The sequence below is a fragment of the Callospermophilus lateralis genome, chromosome 6, assembly GCF_048772815.1.
Source record: "Callospermophilus lateralis isolate mCalLat2 chromosome 6, mCalLat2.hap1, whole genome shotgun sequence".
Classification (NCBI taxonomy): Eukaryota; Metazoa; Chordata; class Mammalia; order Rodentia; family Sciuridae; genus Callospermophilus; species Callospermophilus lateralis.
In genome coordinates this window covers 103,305,361-103,329,075 of record NC_135310.1, presented here as the reverse complement: position 1 = coordinate 103,329,075, position 23,715 = coordinate 103,305,361, and the positions used below count along the sequence as shown (strand labels likewise).

Genomic DNA, 23,715 nt, shown 5'->3' with positions numbered 1-23,715 from the left:
AGGTGCTGGGTGGTGATCACAGGCAGAGTGAGCAAAAAGCACACATACATCCCACAGCCCAGTCAGAGCAGCAGTGTCAGTCTAGTCCCCTCATGTACTCAAATACGCATAGCTCACACACAGCCATGAATGGCTTTTGATAGTAACGATTGTTTTTGTGAGGGAAACTGCAAAAGATCTTTGTTAATAAAGCACAGCAGTATATCTGACATTGCATATCATCAAAAATTACTGAGGTTTAGTCTTTTTTTTTTTTTTGGTGGTGGTGAGGTACCAGAGACTGAACTCAGGGGCACTCAACCATGAACCAATCCCCAGTCCTATTTGGTATTTTATTCAGAGACAGGGTCTCACTGAGTTGCTTAGCACCTTGCTTTTACTGAGGCTGGCTTTGAATTTATAATCCTCTTGCCTCAGCCTCCAGAGCTGCTGGGATTACACGTGTATGCTACCTTGCCCCGCTGAGGTTTCGTCTTAAAAAGTGTATTTTTTTGAGGGCATAGTGATTAAGAGCCCATACTCTAGGCCAACTGCTTAGGTTTACATTCTGAATATGCCTGTACTGTGTAGCTTTGGGCAAGTTTCTGAATCTTTCTGTCCTCTATTCCTAATATTACTGGTACCAGGTGATATGTTGGGAATCTTAAATGAGGTAATACAAAGTACCTAAAACACTATCTGGCAATTGATAAACACCATATAAGTGTTTACTATTATTATTCTCAAATTTCTTATTTCATTCATTCATTCAATTATTCAATTACAATTTATTGGAATCTCTTCTGTGTGCTACTTAAATAATATAAAGACTCCCAGCCCTTAAGAATCTCATAGCTTAGTGGGTTGAGAGACATGACGAAAACCATGACACTGTAGGTTTATGGTAAGGAAAGTGACATAATGGAGGACTATGAGTGCCATGGAAGTAAGACATAGAAACACCTAAGGGGAAGGCTTTTCAGGGGCTGTTTGAGCTGGGAAAAGAAGAATGAAAATGAGTTGGTCAGCAGTCATCAGGAGTGGGCATTCCAGGCATGTACAGAAACAAGGCCTAAGAGGATGGTAGAATAACTAGAACAAAAAACACAGTGGCTGAGTGCAACCCAATTCAGGGACTGTTGATATAAGCAGGTAGGAACCAGAAAGGCCTATATTCTACAGAGGTTCGTGTGAGAGATGATAAACCTTCAAATGTGGACATTGGCTATGCCACCCTGGAGCCCTCACTGAGAAGGAGCCCAGCAGTGGAGTAGGGTGAGGAGCAATAAGGGCAGTGGGCACACCTGTTATATCTGTTTATGTCTGTCCCACAGCTGATTGGAAGACACCCAGGTGCTATTCTGCTCATTTATACAGTTTTTCTCTGAAACTTAAATGGTTATTTATGGGCATGTGATATTATGAAAAATGTCTATTTTGGTTTTTGTCCATAGTTCCTGGCTTATACCTCCATTGTCTTTATTTCCTAAATGACTACAACAATAAATTTGAAGATTTTTGCCTTTTGGCTTTGGTTCCTGAAGCAGCTTTGTTATAATGTGTGTGTGTGGGGGAGGCACTTTCAGCTTCAGAAGCAGGTTTCCCCCAAACCAAAGGCTTTCTCTCTAACCTGATTTCACCTGCTCCTTTCCCTCTCCAAGGCAGGCCATTGAAATCAGAATGTCTCTTCCCCAAGGCAGATCATAGAAATTAAAATTAGAATCTAATTTTCCCTCGCCTTTTCTTCTATAAAATGAATTCTCTGATATTACATCATAAGATCGCCATTGCAGAAGGAGTCCTACCTCCCACACACTGGAGAAGGAATGCAACATAGAGAGGCCAAGATGAATCTGAACAGACAGGCCATGCTGGGTTTCCGTACTCAGCCTATTAGCACAGGTCCTGTCTTTTTGACCAATTACATTTCTACACAGTTGTCCCATGCTTTATACCTAGGCAATGAGCTCTCCTTAAAAACCCAAGTGGACAAAGTTCCAAGCTTTGGAACAACTAAGCATGTGGCGGCTTACAGGAGAGTAAGTAAGAACTCATCCATGTGCTGGGAAGATGGCACACTCTAACTCCATGGGGACCTCTCCAGACTTCACCCTGTGTATTTCTTCAACTTGCTATTTATTTATATCATTTAAATTAAATCATTAAATTTTCCTTTATAATAAACCAGTAAACATAAGTATTTCAGTGAGTTCTGTGAGCCTCTGTAGCAAATTAAATGAGCCTGAGGTGAGAGATGGTCATTGGAAACCCAATGCAAAACTGGTTGGTCAGAAGTTTCAGAGGCCAGGATTTAGGACTAGTATTTGAATCAAGGGAAGTCCTGTGGGACTAAGCCTTCTATCTGGGAGATCTGATACTATCTGTCAGAACTAAATTGGATTAGAGTATGCCCAGCTGGTGTCCAAAGCAAAATTGCTGGCTTACTGGTGGGGAAAAAATTCCCTTTGCATTTTGGGATCAGAGAGTGATGGGTTGTGAGTATATGTGGAAGAAACTGAATTTCTTTTTCTCTTATCTCCTCAGGGCATGTGAACATATTGTCACCATAAGGGGCTTCAAGGAGATCTTTCCAGAGGCAGAGGAAACATTTACTTGGAACTCACGACACATTGCAGAAGTTAAGGACACATCAAGTTTTAGCAAAGAGGAAAGAGCCTTATTAAAAGTGAAAGGTAAAGATACACATACTCAGGGCAGCATGTGTGTGTGTTCTTTTTTGTTAAATATTTTTAAATATATCTTTTTAGTTATAGATGGATCCCTTTATTTTATTTATTTATGTAGTTCTGAGGATCAAACTCAGTGCTTCATATGTGCTAGGCAGGCACTCTGCCCCTGAGCCACAACCTCAGCTCCCGTGTGAGCTCTCTTGAGAGTGAGAAGTGCTTTTGAGTCTCAGGCTCTTCTTTTAAACAACACTTTATGAAGGGCAGCATGGGAAGGTATGTGGGAACCATGCCAGCTTGATGAACTCAGCTCTTTGATTGTGGACCACAAGATATTTCTGGTGGTTAATCTTCCAAGATTGACATTGTCTTTTTTATCTAGGTAATATTTGGAATGTGCCTATACTGTAGTTTTAAAATACATCTCCCTTTGCTTTATCTAATTTGAAAATCCACTGTGTAGGCTAACAGTACATTAAAGCTTTAATCAAAGTGAGGCAATTTTCACCAGGCATGGTGGCACATATCTCTAATTGCAACTACTCAGGAGGCTCAGAAAGAAATATCACAAGTTTGAGGCCAGCCCCAGCAACTTAGCCAGACCCTGTCTCCCAATAAAAAACAAAAAGGGTTGGGGGGTATTATTACAGTGGCAGAACACTCCTGAGTTTAACCCTCAGTACTGTGGGGGAAATAAGACAATTTTCATAGAAAAGTGAATTTATAGTCACTAAAATTTGTAGATTTCTTAGAAATTTGGGAGTGACAGATCAGGAGGAAAAAACAGGTCTGGGGAGAAGGTCTGATGATGGGGCTTTTAGATTTACAGCTACAGTCTCCTTCCTTCCCTTTTAACTCCTTTCTACTGATCTTTATTCCTTCTATCCTTCCTCCATGTACTTTTTACTAAAAAGGGAGGAGGAAGTCACAACAGTCATCAGAAACATATAATTTCATTGTTTTATTGAATGTTACTGAAAATGAAATGTATTATTGGTAGTTTTCAGTTTAAACTAGGTAAACAAAACATTTTCTTGTTTTTTTTTTTTTTTCTTCTTCCAGTGTTGAGGATTGTATGAAGCCAGGACCCCATGCTAGGCAAGTGCTCTGACACTAGGCTACATCTCCAAGGCCTTTTAAAAAATTTCAACAGGGTCTTGCTAAATTGCTAAGGCTGGCCTCGAACTTGTGATCTTCTTGCCTCAGCCTCCTGAGTAGCTGAGATTACAGGATGCCCCACCATTCTTGTCTGTGATTTTCTTTTTTAAAAAAATATTTATTTTTGAAATGCTAAGGATTAAATTCAATGCTTCACTCATGCTACGCAAGCACTATGCCACTAAGCCACAAACCCAGCCCTGTGATTTCTTTCTAAAAAAAACATTTAAATGAACAATTTTTAGCTAAAATATTAAATTATTACCATGAATAATGCATCTACCTTACTTTTCTCTGGTTTTCCTAAATTATCTTTAAATCTTTAAAAAATATTTTGAAAGGGGCTTCTAAGTTATAAGGCAAAGCTTTAAGATTGAACCCCTACATAGTCCAAGGCATGATTTTGTAACTTTTTATAAATATTAACTGAATTCAAGGCATACCATACTCAATAAATAGAAATTTTAATTTCAATTCCATTTTGAGCCTAATTAAAAATCTTGGGCTAAAGGTATAGCTCAGTGGTAGAATGCATACTTAGCATGAGCACCAATTCCTAGCATCCCAAACACACACACACAAAGGTAGTTCGGGGAGAAGGATTGTGAGGATTGTGAGGATTGTGAGGAAGCACAAAATTTTACATTCTTTTTTTAAAAATATTTTTAGTTGTAGATGGACACAATACCTTATTCTATTTATTTATTTTAATGTGGTGCTGAGGATTGAACCTAGTGACTCACATGTGCTAGGCAAGTGCTTTATCACTGAGCTATAACTCCAGCCCTACATTCCTGTTTAATTTTCAAAAATTGCACTAAAATCAATTATAAGGCAGAAAATATATATAGTTGGCCCTCAGTATCTGTGGGAGATCGGTTCTGTGCCCCCACTGCCCAGGGATACCAGGATCTGAGGATGCTCTGGCCCCTTATATGAAATGACATAGTATTTGCATAATCTATGCACATCCTCCTGTGTACTTTAATACATTGTAAATGCTATGTAAATATTATACTGTTTTGTTTAAAGAATGACAAGAAAAAAGACATGTTCGACCAGACACTGTGTGTGTGTGTGTGTGTGTGTGTGTGTGTGTGTGTGTGTGCTTGTGTGTGGCACTGGGGATTGAACCCAGGGACAATCTGCCATTAAGCTATATCCCCACCTTTTAAAAAATGATTTTACTTTGAGACAGAGTCTCACTAAATTGCCCAGGCTGGCCTCAATCTTGTGATTCTCCTGCTTCAGTCACCTAAATCTCTGGGATTAGAGGTATGTGCCTCTACACCTGACTCACCTACCCTTTTTAAAGAGGATAAAGACACAGACTAATTGAATGTTTTAGGCATAGCCAACAGCTGAGTAGAGCAAGTATTAACAGCCAGACTTTCTACCAATCCATAATTTATTTTTTCTTCAACCTTTATTCAGTAAATAATTATGAAGTGTCTTCTATATTCAAGATGCTATTTTAAACATGGTAACCCGGGTGGCTAATGGAGGAGTGGAGTATATCAATGATCATGGCTCCAGGACAAAAGCAAGTAGAGGGAGGCAAAGCCTAGTCCTATGGGAGCTGGGAATAGATCCAACCTAGTCTAGGAAAGGCTTCCCAGCAGAGCTGGATCCTGGGCAGAGTGTTGAAGATGGGCTGGGGTTGCGAGTCTAAGGGGTACTGGTTTGGGTGCTTAGGAGACAGAGAGTGAGAACACTTTGGAAGAATTCCCAGTGTAATGATCCAGGCCTTAGGCCATAGAAATTGAATGGGGAAGTGGACTCAAAGAGGAGACTGGAATAGAGAGGTCACAGAGAAAAGGCCTGTTTGCATGGCAAGGGCTTAGTATTTATATTACAAACATATAATGGTGAGTTCTTAAGTTTTGAAGAGGAAGTTATGATCATATTTCCATTTTTTATCCTATCACCCTGAAGTGGCTGGAAAATGAGGGAAAAAATGAAGTGAGGGTGTCGTTGTGTGTGTGGGGGAAGCCATTATGCAAGGAAGAAAGGGCATTTATGGTAATTGGTTGTTATCAGCAACTTAAATTAATTTTGAGTGAATTAAGGGAAAACAGTAGAAATGGAAAAAGAAAATGGATTCCAGAGATAAGATCAGCAGCTCTAGATGTTTGTTAGAAGTAGGGGCAGGATCAGTCCTGAACTGATGGAGATATTTGATGGTGAGTTTGAAGTACCTGTGGACATTCAGTTATATACCTGAAGAATGGTTAGATATTTGAATCCAACCCTCAGGAAAGATCTGGCTGGAGGCATATTTGGGAATCAGCTGGTACAGGTTCCAACTGAAGCTAAGGGCCTGGGAAAAGTACTTGAGTGAAAGGCATAGTACAGACACTAAGAAGGGTGGATCTTTGGGAAGAGAGCTGTCAGAGATGGTGGAATAAGAGAATAGAGGCAAGGCAGAGAGGTAGTGTCACTTAATCCAAGAGAGGAGGAACTAGTTAGCAATGGGAGTTCTGCAGAGCTCAGGAGAGATAATCACTCAAACAAGCTAAAAGCTTGTTTCAAACCTTTTCAAAGGTTTCATCAAACCTAAGCTTTCACTAATGCCACTGCCCTTACCCCACTCCCTTATTACTCCCCAGCACCCCTTTACTCACAGACCAACAAGAAGCGACAACATTCTTATGCTTGTATTTTGCTCCTTTCTTGGGATGCCTCATCCTTGTCTCAGTTCTGTTCATCTATCCAGATCTATCACAAGTCCATTTTGCCCATGGCTGCCTGCATGTGCTCCAGTTCTGCTCTATACAGATCTGTATAATTTTACTTTGTGTCACTGGAGGAGTTCCTGGAGAGGGGGACCTTGTCTCAGAATAAATGGGGTCCTTGGTACATGACAGAAAAGCATTTCAGCACAAGCCAGTGACACAGACAGATATATTTAGGAAAGCAGATACACATTCAAGGAGAATGTGGGGTAAAGCAAGGAATACACATCCAAGAGAAGATGCAGGCCATCTCCAGAGGGAGACAGCAACCCCTTGGTCTGGGGTTTTACTACACATAGAGGGAAAGTAGCTAAGAGGTGAAGGGCAGAGTTATGCAATTTCATGCCAGTTTTCCTGCACTTGTGTCTCTCTCTCAAATTATGTTACTTTTTTTCAGGCAAGAACATGGGCCAAAGATATGGTAGGTTGCTCAGGAATTGCTTATTTTGCATTTCAAGGTTCATGGGCATATTCAGTGACTCACAGGACTTTCTCTTTTGAGACTCAGTGTATCTTTTTCTGTATCCCTAAATTCCTATCTCATTTACACTTGATTATGTTCCATTTCATGAAGTCTGACTCTTCTTATAAGCTTCTTTAAATAAGAAGTCATCTTCTTCTGTCGTCTCTGTACCCTGGAATAGTGTTGAACAGATAATCCTTACTCTGAAAAAGCTTTCTGGTTGATCAAAATGATCAATTTGCCTTTTGACTTGTCCAGGTCATGAGGATTCTTTTTTTTTTTTTTCTTTTTTTTCTTTTTGTGGTATTAGGGATTGAAGCCAGGGGAACTCTACCACTGAACTACATCCCAGGCCCTTTATATTTTTTATTTTAGGACAGGGTCTCATTAAATTTCCCAGGCTGTCCTCAAACTGTGATCCCTCCTGCTTCAGCCTCCCAAGTAGTTGGATTCAGGATTTTTTTTTTGTTTGTTCCAAGGATTAAACCCAGGTTGTTTAATCACTGAGCCACATCCCCAACCTATTTTTATTTTTTTATTTTGAGACAGGGTCTCACCAAGTTGCTTAGGGCCTTGCTAAGCTGCTGAGGCTGGCTTTAAACCTGAGATCCTTCTGTTTCAGCCTCCCAAGCTGCTGGGATTACAGTAGTGTGCCACCATGCCTGGCTAGTTCAGGAGGATTCTTAATGAAGATTTGAATTTCAGATGTCCAGGAGTTGGTATGAATCCTGTGCAAGGTAGACGGATCTGAGGTTGCCTCTTGGTCAGCTGATAACCACAGCAGCTTAGGTAGGATTACATGGGACAGAGGCCAGGAATGAGGGAATCCTCACTCAGAGAAGCCACCTAGGAAGGCATGAAGGTGTGTGCCTGAACAACACTATGATGCTGACATGTGTTTCCTCCAAAATAAGCTCAAACTTTACAGTTGGTCTTTTGAAGCTTCTTTCTGGAAGTGCTGCCCACTCTGGCTTGGTGAAAGTGAGGTCTATCTAAGGACACGGGGTGCTGAAAGCAAGAACCCACTAGACAGTGGTCTGTAGTTTATGATGACACAAGATTTATAACCATTTCCATTACTGTGGTTGTATTGGTTGTTCTCAGACAAAAGGAGCATTTCATGTCAGAGGAGGAGGTAGTTGCTAAGGGGGTAAAAAAAGAATATATATCCCTTCCTTTACTCTTAAAGCCTTGCTCTCTAGATGGCCACGTTCTCCCTTCTACTGAAGGAGATTGTAAGTTTGAGGCCAGACTGGGCAACCCTGTTCTCAAAATGGGCGGGGGATATAGATCAGTGGTAGAGCACCTTGAGTTCAATCCCCAGTACTGCAAAAATGTTTAGAATTTTTCATGACCCTGAACATTCCAAGAGAAATTTAAATCCTTTCTACCCACAGATAAGAGTACTTACTTCTTTGTTACCCCCCTCATTGCTGAATGAGATTAGGAATTACATTCTGAGTTGAAGGCCATGGTGGTTGTGTCCCTGGACTACCTGGTCCCTCTGTGAGTATCAGGTTTACACAATCCAGGGCATGTATTAATCCAGAGGAGTATTAAGCCAGAGGCATTAATACCTATGGAAACTCAAAGACTGGTGTGCATTTTAAAGATCTCATTCGCAATTGGTTCTGCCAACTTTTTCTTCGGTGTTCCTTTTCCTTTGTACTAAAGTTAATATCCTTTTGGTCTTACATCTCTCTGCTTCTTAGTATAGACCTCTCCTTAGTTTATTTTCCATGAAAAGTGAAGTAGAAATAAATTTCTGAAAAAAGACTTACCAACATAAAGTCACAAGACTAATCAACATAAAGTTATAAGGGAGGTAATGTGAGAACTAAAGGACTGCCATGGTCACAGTTAAACAGGCCTGGTCTTCTGGAGTTCAACAATACAGCAACATCACATTTTGTCCTTCCTCTATCAGAATAGATGGGACCAGTTAGTTGCTACAATTGACTTATGCTCCATTCCACCCATTAAATAATCAAAAACTGAAACTTTATAAATTCTGTTGAGCCAGATGTGGTGACACACACCTGAAATCCAAGCTACTTGGAAAGCTGAGGCAGGAGAATCACCAAGTCTGAGGCCAGGCTTGGCATTTTAGTGAGGCAATGTTTCAAAATAAAAAGGACTAGGGATGTAGCACACCTGGGTTCAATACCCCATACTGCAAACAAACAAACAAACAAACAATTCAGTTGAATCATCAGGTTTGTAAAAACCTACTGTTTAATTGCCGCAGTCTGTCTGGGCACAATTCAGGAGCCACTTGTCAAAAGAAACTAACTTTATTTTTAGAACCACACAAGATAAACAAAACAGCTCCTCAGGAAAAAACCCTCAGAGCCCAACTGCCACCACCGGCTTCCCACACCACCCACCCCAACAACCTCTTGCTCCCACAATCCTCCTGCTCTTGAGGCCGATTGGCTGGGTCGCATGGGCGGAGCCAAAAAAGTCCCCCAATGAGCAGCTCCGTGGTCTGAAAGGGCAGGGAAACAGCCCAATGAGCATCACCGCAGGGGAGCCAATCAGCTAGATGTTGCTGGGGCTGCTGTGAGCCAATCATCAGCTGGTAGTCTGAAAGGGCAGGGAAACAGCTCAATGAGCATCTCCACAGAGGAGCCAATCAGCTAGGTGTTGCTGGGGCCGCTGTGAGCCAATCATCAGCTGGCAGTCTGAAAGTTTGAATGCCGCAGTCTGGCTGGGCACAATTCAATGCCGCAGTCTGGCTGGGCACAATTCAGGAGCCACTTGTCAAAAGAAACTAACTTTATTTTTAGAACCACACAAGATAAACAAAACAGCTCCTCAGGAAAAAACCCTCAGAGCCCAACTGCCACCACCGGCTTCCCACAAGCCACACACCCCAACAACCTCTTCCTCCCACCATCCTCCTGCTCTTGAGGCCGATTGGCTGGGTCGCATGGGCGGAGCCAAAAAAGTCCCCCAATGAGCAGCTCCGTGGTCTGAAAGGGCAGGGAAACAGCCCAATGAGCATCACCGCAGAGGAGCCAATCAGCTAGATGTTGCTAGATATTTCTGGGGCTGCTGTGAGCCAAATCATCAGCTGGCAGTCTGAAAGTTTGCTGGAGCCCCTTCGATGGTGGCTCTCAACATCTCCCCCTCTCTGTTTAAACAAGAAGCATGTGGCTTAGGGACCGTGTCTGCCTTAGGTTGTCCAATAGTACATATGGTCCTTACCCGTTATTGGATGAGCTGACCTCAAGGCGTCAGCCTCCTGTCTTAGGTTGGTACCATAGTAATTGGATCTTACCCGTCATTGACTACCAGTCCAGTATACAGCCACACCCGTGTAGAGGTCTTCGTACCAGCGGGGGGGTGAGGTTCTTTGCCTCACCTCTGTTGGCCCCCAAATTTTAGCTGAACGATCATGACAAACAGAAGGGAGGGAGATACACCAAGCCAGCTGATGGCTCCTTTTGGAAAAATTGTACCACCGATGACACCATCAGCATAAATACCGCAACACTACCAGAAGTTGCTGCACCAACAGATAGTTCACAATGCATACAAGTGAGTTCACAATGCATATAAGTGATACATAGTCCAGGCAAGTTCTGCAAGCAATTCAGTGATGGCTATTGCAGAAGCTGTAGATTGGTTTTATCTTTGTCTTCATGCAGTGGGATGAAGATAGGAATTCTGGCAATAATAGCTAAAGAAAAATTATATAACATTATATAACATTCCAGAAGGCACTAAAAGAAAACAATTTTCTTAACAATTTACATTGTCTTCACTGAAGATAGGAATTCTGGCAATAATGGCTAAAGAAAAAATTATGTAACATTCCAGAAAGCACTAAAAGAAAACAATTTTCTTAACAATTTACATTGTCTTTAAGAGAATTATTAAATATAATGAAAAGGAAAGGTGAAAGTAAACAAACAGATCTGTTAACCTCCTTTTTTGTTCACATTTTAAAACAATCTTCAACAGCTGTTTACCCAATTTAAATTAAACCATTTAAATCACGTGAATAAAAAAAAAATTATTTGGATCCATATTTTCATGAGTGCTCATCATATATGACATATGGACATACGTACATTCAAACACAAAACACAAGTGTGCACACATAATACATACGACACATAACATAATAGTAAAGGCCTTATAAATTTTTACAGGTGAAATCTTCATTGCAATGTTTAAAAACTCTATAGTCAAAAAATAGGACTGATCAGCAAAACATTAACCTAGGTCTGTATGAGCTCAAAAAAAAAAAATATGGGAAAGGGCAATAATAAAATAGATATTGAAAAAAGCATTCTGGTTCTGTCGCAGATGTAAGAATAACCAAACTGGAGTTCTGGATATCACATCTTCTTTTTGGTCTGTAGAAATCGCTTTAGTTAATCTGTCTGGAATCCAAATCAGCTGCTGTTCTTCCTGTGGAAACACATAAATAGACCCCCGATTCCAGGCAATCACTGGGTCAGGACCTTAGTTAATCTCTCTGGAATCCAAATAGGCTGCTGTTCTCCCTGTGGAAACACACAAACAGATCCCCGACTCCAGACAATTACTGGGTCAGGACCTTTCCATTGTCCTGTTAGAATATCCTTCCAAAGTACCTTGGGCTTATATACATTTTTTGGACACATATGCCTTTCCGCAGCACTAAGCCCTGATGAATCCAAATTTAAAAAGTTTAGAGTAAAAAGGGTTATTTTAAGTTTATCTTTGGGGAATATATACCCCTTCCCAATTCCTTCTTTTTGCTTTAATAAGTACATTTTAATAGTTTGATGAGCTCTTTCAACTATGCCTTGTCCCTGTGGATTGTATGGGATTCCTGTTATATGAGTAATGCCAAATGATGAGCAAAATTGTTTAAAAGAGGTAGAAGTATAACCAGGGGCATTATCTGTTTTTAACTGTTTTGGAACGCCCACAGTGGCAAAATTTTGTAAGCAATGAGCTATAACATCTTTAGTTTTTTCTCCGGCATGAAGGGAGCCCATCAAAAATCCAGAAGAAGTATCAACTGTAACATGCAAATATTTTAATTTTCCAAATTCTGGCAAGTGTGTGACGTCCATCTGCCAAATATGGTTAGGTATCAATCCTTTAGGATTGACTCCAAGATTAACTTGTGGTAAAAAGGTCACACAATTTTGACATTGTTTTATTATTTGTCTAGCTTGTTCCTTAGTTATTTTAAAACGCTTTTGTAAAGTATTAGCATTGACATGGAACTTTTTATGAAAATGTATAGCTTCTTCTAGTGTAGAGAAAATATGTATGTCATGTGTAGTTTTATCTGCTAAATCATTGCCCAAACTAAGGGCTCCAGGCAATCCTGTATGTGCCCTGATATGTCCTATAAAGAATGGATCTTTTCTGTCCCAGATTAGACTTTGTATAGTGGAAAGCAAAAAGAAAATAGTAGAGGAAGGGGAAATCCTACCAGCATCTTCAAGGGATACTGTAGCATTAACTATATACTGACTATCGGAAAATAAATTAAATACAGAATTTTTAAACATCACAAAAGCCTGTAATACTGCCTTAAGCTCTACCTTTTGAGCTGATTGTTTGGGTACTAAAAATGTAAAAGTTTGATCAGGTGTAACTATTGCTGCTGTACCATTATTTGATCCATCAGTGAATATATTTGGAGCATTCCCGATAGGTGTTTTTCTTGTCATTTTTGGAAAAATTACAGGATGCGATGACCAAAAAGACAATAAAGGATTAGATGGTAAGTGGTTATCAAATGAAACATTAGATTTGCACATGATTATTGCCCAAGTATTTAACTCATTAGCTAACTCATCAATTTGATTCATAGTATATGGAGTAATAATTTTATTGGGAGAAATTCCAAACACTCCCTTTGCTGCTTTTATTCCTTTGAGTATTAATTGTCCTACAGCCTCAGGATACCTAGTAAGAATAGTGTTAGGAGAATAAGATAAATGTATCCATAATAATGGGCCTTCTTGCCAAAATACTCCTGTAGGAATATTTTTTGTTGGTAGTACAATAAATAATAAAGGCAAACTTATATCAATTCTATCCAAATGCATATTTTCCATATATGTTTCAATGATTTTTAATGCCTTTCTTGCTTCAGGCGTTAACATTCGGGGTGAATTTGGATCTGATGGACCTTTTAGGATATCAAATAAAGGTCCCAACTCTCCTGTTGGTATACCTAGATAAGGCCTTATCCAATTTATGTCTCCTAATAACTTTTGAAAGTCATTAAGTGATTTGAGTTGATCTACTCGTATTTGAATTTTTGGTGGACGGACCATGGTTGAGGATAATAGAACTCCTAAATAATTAATTGGAAAATTTAATTGTACTTTATCTATTGCTATCTCTAGATTATAATTTTTTAATAAGTTTGTAAGTGTGGCATAACAGTCTAGCAATGTGTTTTTAGCTTTGTGTGCTAATAATACATCATCCATATAGTGAAATATTTGTAGTTCAGGATTTTGATTTCTAAGTGGCTGGATTGCTTTGTTAACATAAATTTGACACATAGTTGGGCTGTTAGCCATCCCTTGAGGGAGTACTTTCCATTCATATCTCTGATCAGGACCTTCATGATTCAGTGCAGGGATAGTAAATGCAAAACGTGGACTATCCTCAGGATGAATTGGAATTGAAAAAAAACAATCTTTAATATCTATAACTAAAACATACCAAGTTTTTGGCAAAGCAGACAATTGAGGAATCCCCGATTGAGCAGGTCCCATAATAACCATCTCATTATTAATGGCTCTTAAATCTTGCAATAATCTCCATTTACCAGATTTCTTTTTGATGACAAAAATGGGAGTATTATGGGGAGATACAGAAGGTTGTATATGTCCTTCTGCTAATTGTTGTTTGACCAGATCATGGGCTGCTAGTATCTTTTCTTTAGTCAGGGGCCACTGAGGAACCCATACTGGTCTTTCTGATTTCCAAGTAATTTTTATTGTCTCAGTGGCCCTTTCTGAAAATCCAACCCATGTCTGTCTGTTCCTTGATCTATTTGTATTGGTGCTGCTATACCTTGTTCTTGTTTTCCTAATCTTTTTCCTTTCCTAAAACCTTGTCTAGTCATAATAGTGGGTGCACTTTGGTTGATGTTATTTGTTAATGTCAAACCTAATTGATCTAGGACATCTCGTCCCCATAAATTTATAGGAAGATGATCCAATACATATGGCTGTATGGTTCCTTCACATCCTTCAGGATCCTTCCAATCTAATACCATTGCACTTCTATGGGGATTAGTCGCCACTCCTAGGCCTCGAAGCGTTTGAGTGGCTTGTTGTAATGGCCAATGTTTTGGCCATTCTTGAAGAGAGATGATGCTAAGGTCTGCACCTGTATCCAGTAGCCCATTAAATTCATGTCCTTGAATATTTAGTTTTAGCATGGGGCGAGAATCTAAATTTAAAGACAGCATAGCCCAATCTACACCTGTGGAGCCTAATCCCTTGGAACCTCTTTCTATAGCACGACTGGAAAATTTATCATGTAGGCTTGGTATTATTAGTAACTGTGCTATTCTATCTCCTGGTGAAATTACTGATATACCATTTGGAGAACTGGCTATAATTTTTATTTCACCTTCATAATCGGGATCAATTACCCCAGGACTTATCATAAGTCCTTTTAGAGTAGAAGAGCTGCGTCCCAATAATAAGCCTACTGTTCCTTTGGGAAGAGGTCCTTTCACCCCTGTGGGAATGATTTGAACTCCCATCTCCGGAGTTAGTACTGATCTGGCAGAGGCGCAGATGTCCAACCCTGCGCTCCCTCTGGTTTGTCTGATGAGGGATCTGATGGACAACGTGTCCTGGGCACTACCCTGATAGGGTCGCTGGGTTCCTCCAGTGCTCCGTATATTTGTGGTTTTGGGCCCCGGAGCATTGGGCCCACCTGTCCATTTTTTGGCAATGGAGCCCAATGCCTTTCTCCACGATATCGTGGATAAACACTTGGTCCTTGTTCGTTTTTTGATAATGGAGTACCCTCTATGGTGGTTTGAGAACGGCATTCATTAGCCCAATGTCTCCCTCTACGGCATCGTGGGCAAATACCCGGTATTCTACTCCTTTGATACCTAGTTTTGTTAAACCCTCCTCCTATGGGGCAATTCCTTTTAAAATGTCCTGTTTGTTCACAATTGTAGCATGTTCTTGGCCTGGAATCTAAAGCCTGTTTTACTGCAGCTGCCACAATTTGCCCTTGTTCATTAATGTCTCTGGCATCTAAAGCCTGTTTTACTGCAGCTGCCACAATTTTCCCTTGTTCATTAATGTCTCTGGCATCTAAAGCCTGTTTTACTGCAGCTGCCATGACTTGCTCTTGTTCATTAATGTCTCTACATAATTTAATATATGTGTTTAAATCTTCATGTTTCCATGGTCTAATGATATCTCTGCACCAACGATTCGCTTGGTCATAAGCCAGTTGTTTTATTAATGGCATTGCTTGTTCTGTATTCCCAAAAACTCTGGTAGCTCTTTGAATAAGCCTATCTACAAATTCAGCATAAGATTCATTAGTTCCTTGTATTATCTTAGATAATTGACCTTGTAAACCTCCATGTCCTTGTAAAGTCTTCCATGCCTTAACTGCATCTACAGCAATTTGTAAATATACACCAGGATCATATGCAATTTGTTGCTGCTGATCCTCATAAGGTCCCTTTCCTAACAACATATCTAGATTTCTCTGAGGATAACCAGCTGCTGCATTTCGCCTAGCCGTCTCCTTGCAAAATTCCTCATTGGCAACCTTCCATAACAGGTATTGTCCTCCATTTAGGACAGCTTTACACATATTAGCCCAATCTGCTGGCGTCATGTTCAAGTTGGTAATGGCTTCGACCAAGCTTACAGTGAAGGGTGCTTGAGGACCATAGGTTGTTACAGCCTCTTTTAGCTGCTTCACTGTTTTGAAATTTAAAGTATGGTAAATTCGCTGCCCTCCTACCTCAAATACAGGGCATGTTAATACTTGAGATCCTGTCTCAGGATCTGAACTATCCACTGCGGGGATTGGGGGCCTCTCAGCATATGAAGGTGGCCTTGTCAGTTGGACACTTACGTCCTCTGGTGATAGAAAGGTGTTAGTAGCAGTCTCCTGTAGAGGTGGTGCTGTTGGTTGGACACTTAAGCCCTCTGGTGATAGAAAGGTTTTAGTAGCAGTCTCCTTTTGTAACTTTCCCCCTGATGGCTTTTTCTGCTCTAAACTTTCTTTCTCTGTCTGATTAGCTCGAAAGACCTTCTCTTTTACTTGAATCTTTTCCTCTTTCTGACTAACTTGAGAGACCTCCTCATTTACTTGAATCAATATGTCTTCTCCTTCCTCTACCTTTGTCTGAATTGAAGGTTTTGGACTAAGAAAACCAGATACCAACGCCCACAATGCCAATGTGCCAGCTGGCAGAGTTCCTGGGCTGTTCTTTTCTATTCTTTTTAAATCTTCACCATGATGGTTCCATTGTGATATATTTAATAACTCCTCCTTAAAAAGCCATGGGCTACATTTTTGCATTGTATCAACGTATGCCCTGACTGCTCTTGATTTTACTGAGATGCCTTCTTCCTCTAACAATTTACTTAAAACTCTTTCAGTTTGTTTTTTACTAGTTTCTGATCCCGTATTTCTACTATAATACAACCCAACAAGATGACGCCAAACAAAACCGAGACAGAATGAAATAAAAATGGAACAACAAAAATTCATTATAGCCTTTCTATCCTCCTTACATGTGCATCTGTCCTTTCTCCCTATCTGTTCCTCAGACGTAAATAGTTTTTCCTCAGAAGTGAGCGGTTTTTCTTCCGTCTCACTCATCTCCAGGGACAGGCAACTTAAAACAAAAATGAAGCAAAACAAAAGAGGAATCTTAAAATGGCTCCCCATCCTCTCACCCTGCCCTCAGGGGCGAGCGGTTTACTTACCCTCAGTCGCTCCCCGTGCGAGCCACCAAATGCCGCAGTCTGTCTGGGCACAATTCAGGAGCCACTTGTCAAAAGAAACTAACTTTATTTTTAGAACCACACACGATAAACAAAACAGCTCCTCAGGAAAAAACCCTCAGAGCCCAACTGCCACCACCGGCTTCCCACACCACCCACCTCAACAACCTCTTCCTCCCACAATCCTCCTGCTCTTGAGGCCGATTGGCTGGGTCGCATGGGCGGAGCCAAAAAAGTCCCCCAATGAGCAGCTCCGTGGTCTGAAAGGGCAGGGAAACAGCCCAATGAGCATCACCGCAGGGGAGCCAATCAGCTAGATGTTGCTGGGGCTGCTGTGAGCCAATCATCAGCTGGTAGTCTGAAAGGGCAGGGAAACAGCTCAATGAGCATCTCCACAGAGGAGCCAATCAGCTAGGTGTTGCTGGGGCCGCTGTGAGCCAATCATCAGCTGGCAGTCTGAAAGTTTGCTGGAGCCCCTTCGGCTGTGGCTCTCAACATTTAATAGACATTGTTTTATTTACTTTAGTTATTTATTGCAGTACTAGGAATTGAATTTAGGAGCTTTCTTCTACCGGTGAATTATATTCCCAGCCCGTTTTATTTTTTGAGACAGCGTTTCACTAAATCACTCAGCCTAGCTTTGAACTGCCTCAGTCTCCTAAGTAGCTGGGATTAGAGCACCCCTGCCCCTGGCTAGACACCTTAAGGATATACATATAAGAAGGAACTGGGTGGTTATGTATTATTTGAGATGAAGAATTGTTGCAGATTGGTCTGGGTATCCAAAGATAATGTAAAATCCTTAATATTAGATGACATCCAGATAGAGCCTACTGGAAAATATCTTTAGAGATTCCTTCTTATAAAGGAATCATACCAATCATAAAATCAGACTGATATTTTCATATGCCCAATGTCTTACCTCAGTTGTCTACCAATCATAAAATCAGACTGGTATTTTCATCTGATTTTGTTTTCTGCTTTGCAAGAGATAATAGAAGCTTGTATCTAAAGAACAGAGCTCCAACAAGCCCAACTCCCCCAGATAATATGTTGTCTAACAGCAAAAGAACAACTTGAAAAGTTATCCCATGTTATCCTATTCCTGCAGTTCTTCCCTCTGAAGTCAGTTGTAGAAGTACTTTTAAGCTTTTCCTTCTTATTTTTAAAAGAATCAAGGTGTTTTTAGATTTATTTTGGGGTTTGTGGGAGAAGGCACTGGGATTGAACCCAAGAGCATTCTACCACTGGGCTATATCCCCAGCCCTTTTTATCTTTTGAAACAGGGTCTCACTAAGTTGCCCAGGCTAGTCTTGAACCTCTCACCTCAGCTTCTCAAATCCCTGGGATTACATATGTGCACCACCACAGCCAGCCTGAATTAAGGTATTCCAATGAACATTCTTTTTAACTTCCATATTCCCTCTCTGATCCTCCTGCCTTAGCCTCCCAAACTGCTGGGATTATAGGCATGTAGTACCACATCTGGCTACATATTCTGGGTTGCTTCCTGGTTGACTCTGTAATCCTTAGTACTTTCCCCTTGACATTATGAACTATGACCTATGTTGAGATTTGGATCATAACCTAATTCCAGTCGGAGACCACTGTCTAGTGGGTGCTTACTTAGAAAATGTCTCAATATAGGGTTATTGGAGCTAAAACCCCAAAATACAAAGATGAAGGAGACATTAGACCCTCCACTCATGAGCCATTCCTGTGTTACACACTAGTGATGGTTATAATGTTTTTTGTGTGTCACTTTGGAACCAAACATTTTGATAACACTTAACAGGCATCAACCTTGCAGGGCAGCTTCTCTTTCATTAACTCTACTTCACAGATGACGGAGAGCTTAAGATAGTAAGGTGACTTGTTGACAGTGGGGTCAAAATTGGAGCTCAGATCTCTGATGCCAGTAACTTATAGTGAACTACACTAGTAGAGTCTCATGAGAATCTCCAGGCTTTCCAGCCCATATCTTGGCAAAAGTTTTTAATCTTGTTCTTTGTTTGGAAATCTCCTTCTTTATATCCTTTCAGAAATTCTGACTTTTCCTTTAAGACTCAGTTCCAGGGTAACCTGGAGAGACCTGTCCCCCAATCACACCTTCTAGTCTATGAATTGGGGCTTTTCTCTAATAGAATGCTTAACTACACTTTTCTATAAGGTCCCACTTCTTGTCTATCTCCCAAGTAGACTCTGACCTTCATGAAAGTAGGGAACCTATCTTATTGGTCTTAGCATTCCTAGTATCTAGCATAGAGCCCAGTTCATATTAATAAAAATAGCAAAAGTATTTAACATTTACTAAGCACCTGTCTTGGGCCAGGCAAAACAATTCATTTTTTTTAGACTCCCTCATTTAACCATCACTACTACCCCATAATATGTAAAATTATGAAGCATACTTTGCATATAAAGACAAAGGCTGAGAAAAGTTCTATAACTTGCCCAAAATCACTCAGTGGCAAAAATCAAGATTCAACTCCAGGTCTGAACTTCTTTCACGTTTTATTGATTGACTGATTGTGCTAAGAAGTGGAACCTGGTGGCGGGGGGGGCTGTAACACTAAGTCACATCCCCAGCCTCTTTTATTTTCTTTTGAGACAGAGTCTCACTAATTTGCTGAGGCTGCCCTCAAACTTGTGATCCTCCTGCCTTAGCCTCTCAAGTTGCTGGGATTACAGGCATGTAGTACCATGTCTGGCCACATTTTCTTTATCATGCCCTACATTTTTTATCTGATTAGATTTTTTCTCCTTCAATGTAAATAAGTGGGAATATTACATTTTTTCACTAAAATTACAGTACTTTCTATATTTTTTCCTGTTGAAGATCTTTGAAGGTAGGGTCCATTTATATAAATTGGTATGCAGCTTTTTAAAAATATTTTTTTAGTTGTAGATGGAAACAATACTTTCATTTATTCATTTTTATATGGTGCTAATAAGGATTGACTCCAGTGCCTCACATGTACTAGGCAAGCACCCTATCACTGAGCTATTACTCCAGCCCACTATATAACTTTTATTGAGGAAACAAGCTTAGGAATTATTAAGTAGAGTTAACTGTATGCTTCTTTACCCAGAAACTTCACAGGGAATTTTGCGTAAATTTTATTAAATATTTTACAAAATAGTTGCTGTGCTTATCAGACTAATCTGTCACATAGACATTCCAAGAATAAGTTAAGCATTTCTGAAGCCTGCAAGTTCAAATTTAGTTATCCAAGATAGACAAATCCCAAACTACCCCATTTCCAGAGCTTTTCTCCTTTTTTGAAAAGAACAATTCTGATGGGCACAGTGGCATAGGCCTGTAATCCCAATAACTTGGGATGCTGAGGCAAGAGGATTACAAATTTGAGGCCAGCTTGGGCAACTCAGTGAGACTTTGTCTCAAAATGAAAAATAAAAAGGGCTGAAGACATAGCTCAGGGCTAGAATACCCCTGGGTTCAATCCTCAGTACTGAAAATAATAATAGTAAATTAAATAGAACAATATTTGCAATTAAGACTTTATGTTAAGGCTTTATGTTAGGCCATGTTTTAATTTTAACCACTAAAATATCTCAAAATGTGCATTGGTTTTTCCCAACCTAATTTGCTTTTCTTTAGTTTGAAGTTAATACAATTGCTTACCTCAGATTTTCAAGTTACCAGTGAAATTAGTGGGGTAATTTAAGATTAGGTGGGTGCCAAAGAAATGGAGCATTTATTAGCCTTTATTTTTATCTATCTATCTATCTATCAATCAATCACCAGGGATTGAACCCAGGTGAGCTCAACCACTGGGCAACATCCCCAGCTCCCCGCCCACTTTTATTTATTTATTTTTTGAGACAGGGTTTCTCTAAATTCCCCAGGGCCTCCCTAAGTTGCTGAGGCTGATCTCAAACTTGTGATCCTCCTTCCTCATCCTCCTTAGCCACTGGGATTACAGGCGTGTACCCCCATGCCCAGCTCTTTATCGTGATTATATTTATCGTTCTATGTTTCAACATATTTATAGTAGTTCGAGCCTAATTACATTTTAATTACATTCAGGAAAACCTAGTCTTTAAAAATAATCTGACGTACCATTAAATCTTGTTTATTATTAAATAATGTTAAGGTGGCAAAGAGACCCGTTTGACAAGACGTGTCTCTGCCTCACCCTGTAGTATGCAGCAGATACAGAATCAGAACACTGGACAGTAAAGGGACCTTGTTCCAACTCCATCATTCTACCGATGAGGAAAACGAGGTCCAGAGAAGCCAGCTGCAGTTCCCGGCTTCTCCTGCCCTAGGTAGCCGAGTCCATTAAGACTGGTCACAGTTCCTCGCTGTCTGCCGCGTGTCTCATGGCGGTTTCCCTCTCTTCCTCAGGCTGCCCCGGCCCCCACGACGCCACCACCATGACGACAGCCATCCTGGAGCGCCTGAGCACCCTGTCCGTGAGCGGCCAGCACCTGCGCCGCCTGCCCAAGATCTTGGAGGATGGACTTCCCAAGATGCCCTGCACCGTCCCGGAAACGGATGTGCCCCAGCTCTTCCGGGAGCCGTACATCCGCACGGGCTACCGCCCCACGGGGCACGAGTGGCGTTACTATTTCTTCAGCCTCTTTCAGAAACACAACGAAGTGGTCAACGTCTGGACCCACCTGCTGGCGGCCCTGGCCGTACTTTTGCGATTCTGGGCCTTTGCGGAGGCCGAGGCCTTGCCGTGGGCCTCTCCTCACTCCCTCCCCCTGCTCCTGTTTATCCTGTCCTCCATTACGTACCTCACATGCAGCCTTCTGGCCCACCTGCTGCAGTCCAAGTCCGAGCTGTCCCACTACACCTTCTACTTCGTGGACTATGTTGGCGTCAGTGTTTACCAATATGGCAGTGCCTTGGCCCACTTCTTCTACAGCTCGGACCAGGCCTGGTACGAGCGGTTCTGGCTTTTCTTCTTGCCAGCAGCTGCCTTCTGCGGCTGGTTATCTTGTACTGGCTGTTGCTACGCAAAGTATCGTTACCGAAGGCCTTACCCAGTTATGAGGAAGATCTGTCAAGTGGTACCGGCAGGGCTGGCCTTCATCCTAGACATCAGTCCTGTGGCACACCGGGTGGCACTCTGCCACCTGGCTGGCTGCCAGGAGCAGGCAGCCTGGTACCACACCCTCCAGATCTTTTTCTTCCTGGTCAGCGCCTACTTCTTCTCCTGCCCGGTGCCTGAGAAGTATTTCCCGGGTTCCTGTGACATCGTGGGTCATGGGCATCAAATCTTCCATGCCTTTCTGTCTATCTGCACGCTCTCACAGCTGGAAGCCATCCTTCTGGACTACCAGGGGCGACATGAGATCTTCCAGCAGCGCCATGGTCCTTTGTCTGTCTACATGGCCTGCCTCTCTTTCTTTTTCTTGGCCGCCTGTAGTGCTGCCACCGCAGCCCTTCTGAGACACAAAGTCAAGGCCAGACTGACCAAGAAAGATTCATGAGGCTTTCGGGTGGAATAGGATGTAGATGTGAACGTGGCCCTTGTGATTTGGGGAAAACTTGATACAACAATGGAAGTTGTCTTGTTATTTTTAGGGGTTGATTTTCAAATTAATATGTATTTCCAAGGATACGCTATGGCTACAGCATTTAAAAGCCAAAGGATTCAAGAGTTTGTTGTTAAGTAAAGGAATATTCCTTTTCCTTCTGGGTCATAGCCTTAGAAGGAAAGGGATCTTGGTAAGATTGATGAAACACTGAACTGAGAACTATCTTCATGCCTGAAAATTTAGCAAATTCTGACTATAGCTTACAGAGGCAAGTCCTAGAACTGAGTGGATAATAAAATAGTACTGGAAAGTAAGTAGGTTTGTCCTCACCCTATTGGAATAACCATCCTACTATGCTGGTCTTTGGTAATTGAATAAATTGACCTAAAGACCTTGTCTTATTGGGTTTCAAATTATCTAGAGGAAAAGTCAGAATCTTCAAGATGATTCAGTGAAACTGTTAGAAATAATGAATTACTCAGTTCATCTGATTTCTGATCCCTACTCTCTCATCCACTCTACCACTGACCCTTTCTCAGGACAATTGTCTGCCTGGCTATTTTTTTTTTTGTCTGAAGTGCTGTTCACTCCTGTCCCCTCTTTGCATGGTAACTCAAAGTACTATGAAGCAGTCATACTTCCAGGAAATGCTTGAAGCCATGTGACATGCAGGAAGTTCATTCTTGTATAATACTAATGTAAATGGTACTAGAAAGTACAGTGCCAAGAGCCTCCAGGAGGCCCAACCAACAAGCATGAATAGCCTTGCTTGTTTGGTGTTATGGGACCCTTCTTTTATACCTGTGAACTGTAGGATTACCATAGCTATTAGGGCTGCCTTACAAACCAGAAGATCTGGGGGTTGCTCTAAGATTCTAAAAAACATATTGACAAAAATGGCTCTTTTGGGGGGTGGGGGTGGGGAACCCTTTGTAGGGTGAATTGGTCCTAAGTTTCCTCTGGGGGTCTGATTATTTCAAGAGGAACTTGAAGTCCAGCCTTCTACATAGATTCTGCCTCATGAAGGACCAACATAACCACCTCAATTCAGGGGCCTCAAGCAGGTAGTTCTGCCTCAGCTTAAAGCAGAACCTTAAAATAATCAATTCCCAGTACATGTGTTCACTGTGGTTGGTCCCTAAAGGGTCCTTGGGTAAGAGCAAGGGAATCAGGCACCCTATAACCAAAATGCTCTGCTTGGAACA

At 41.2% G+C, this 23,715-nt stretch overlaps 1 protein-coding gene across 2 annotated transcripts in view; it reads left to right on the top strand.

The window, feature by feature from the left end:
• The window catches only part of Paqr8 (progestin and adipoQ receptor family member 8), a 49,507-nt gene extending 26,099 nt beyond the window's left edge, over positions 1 to 23,408 (top strand). For both annotated transcript variants that reach the window (XM_076860088.2, XM_076860087.2), the window contains 2 exons: positions 2,524 to 2,672; positions 21,369 to 23,408. In XM_076860088.2, coding sequence (XP_076716203.1) covers positions 21,398 to 22,462 — 1,065 coding nt within the window. In that variant the 5' untranslated portion in view covers positions 2,524 to 2,672; positions 21,369 to 21,397 and the 3' untranslated portion in view covers positions 22,463 to 23,408. The remainder of the gene's footprint in view (positions 1 to 2,523; positions 2,673 to 21,368) is intronic.
• The last annotated feature ends 307 nt before the right edge of the window (positions 23,409 to 23,715 follow it).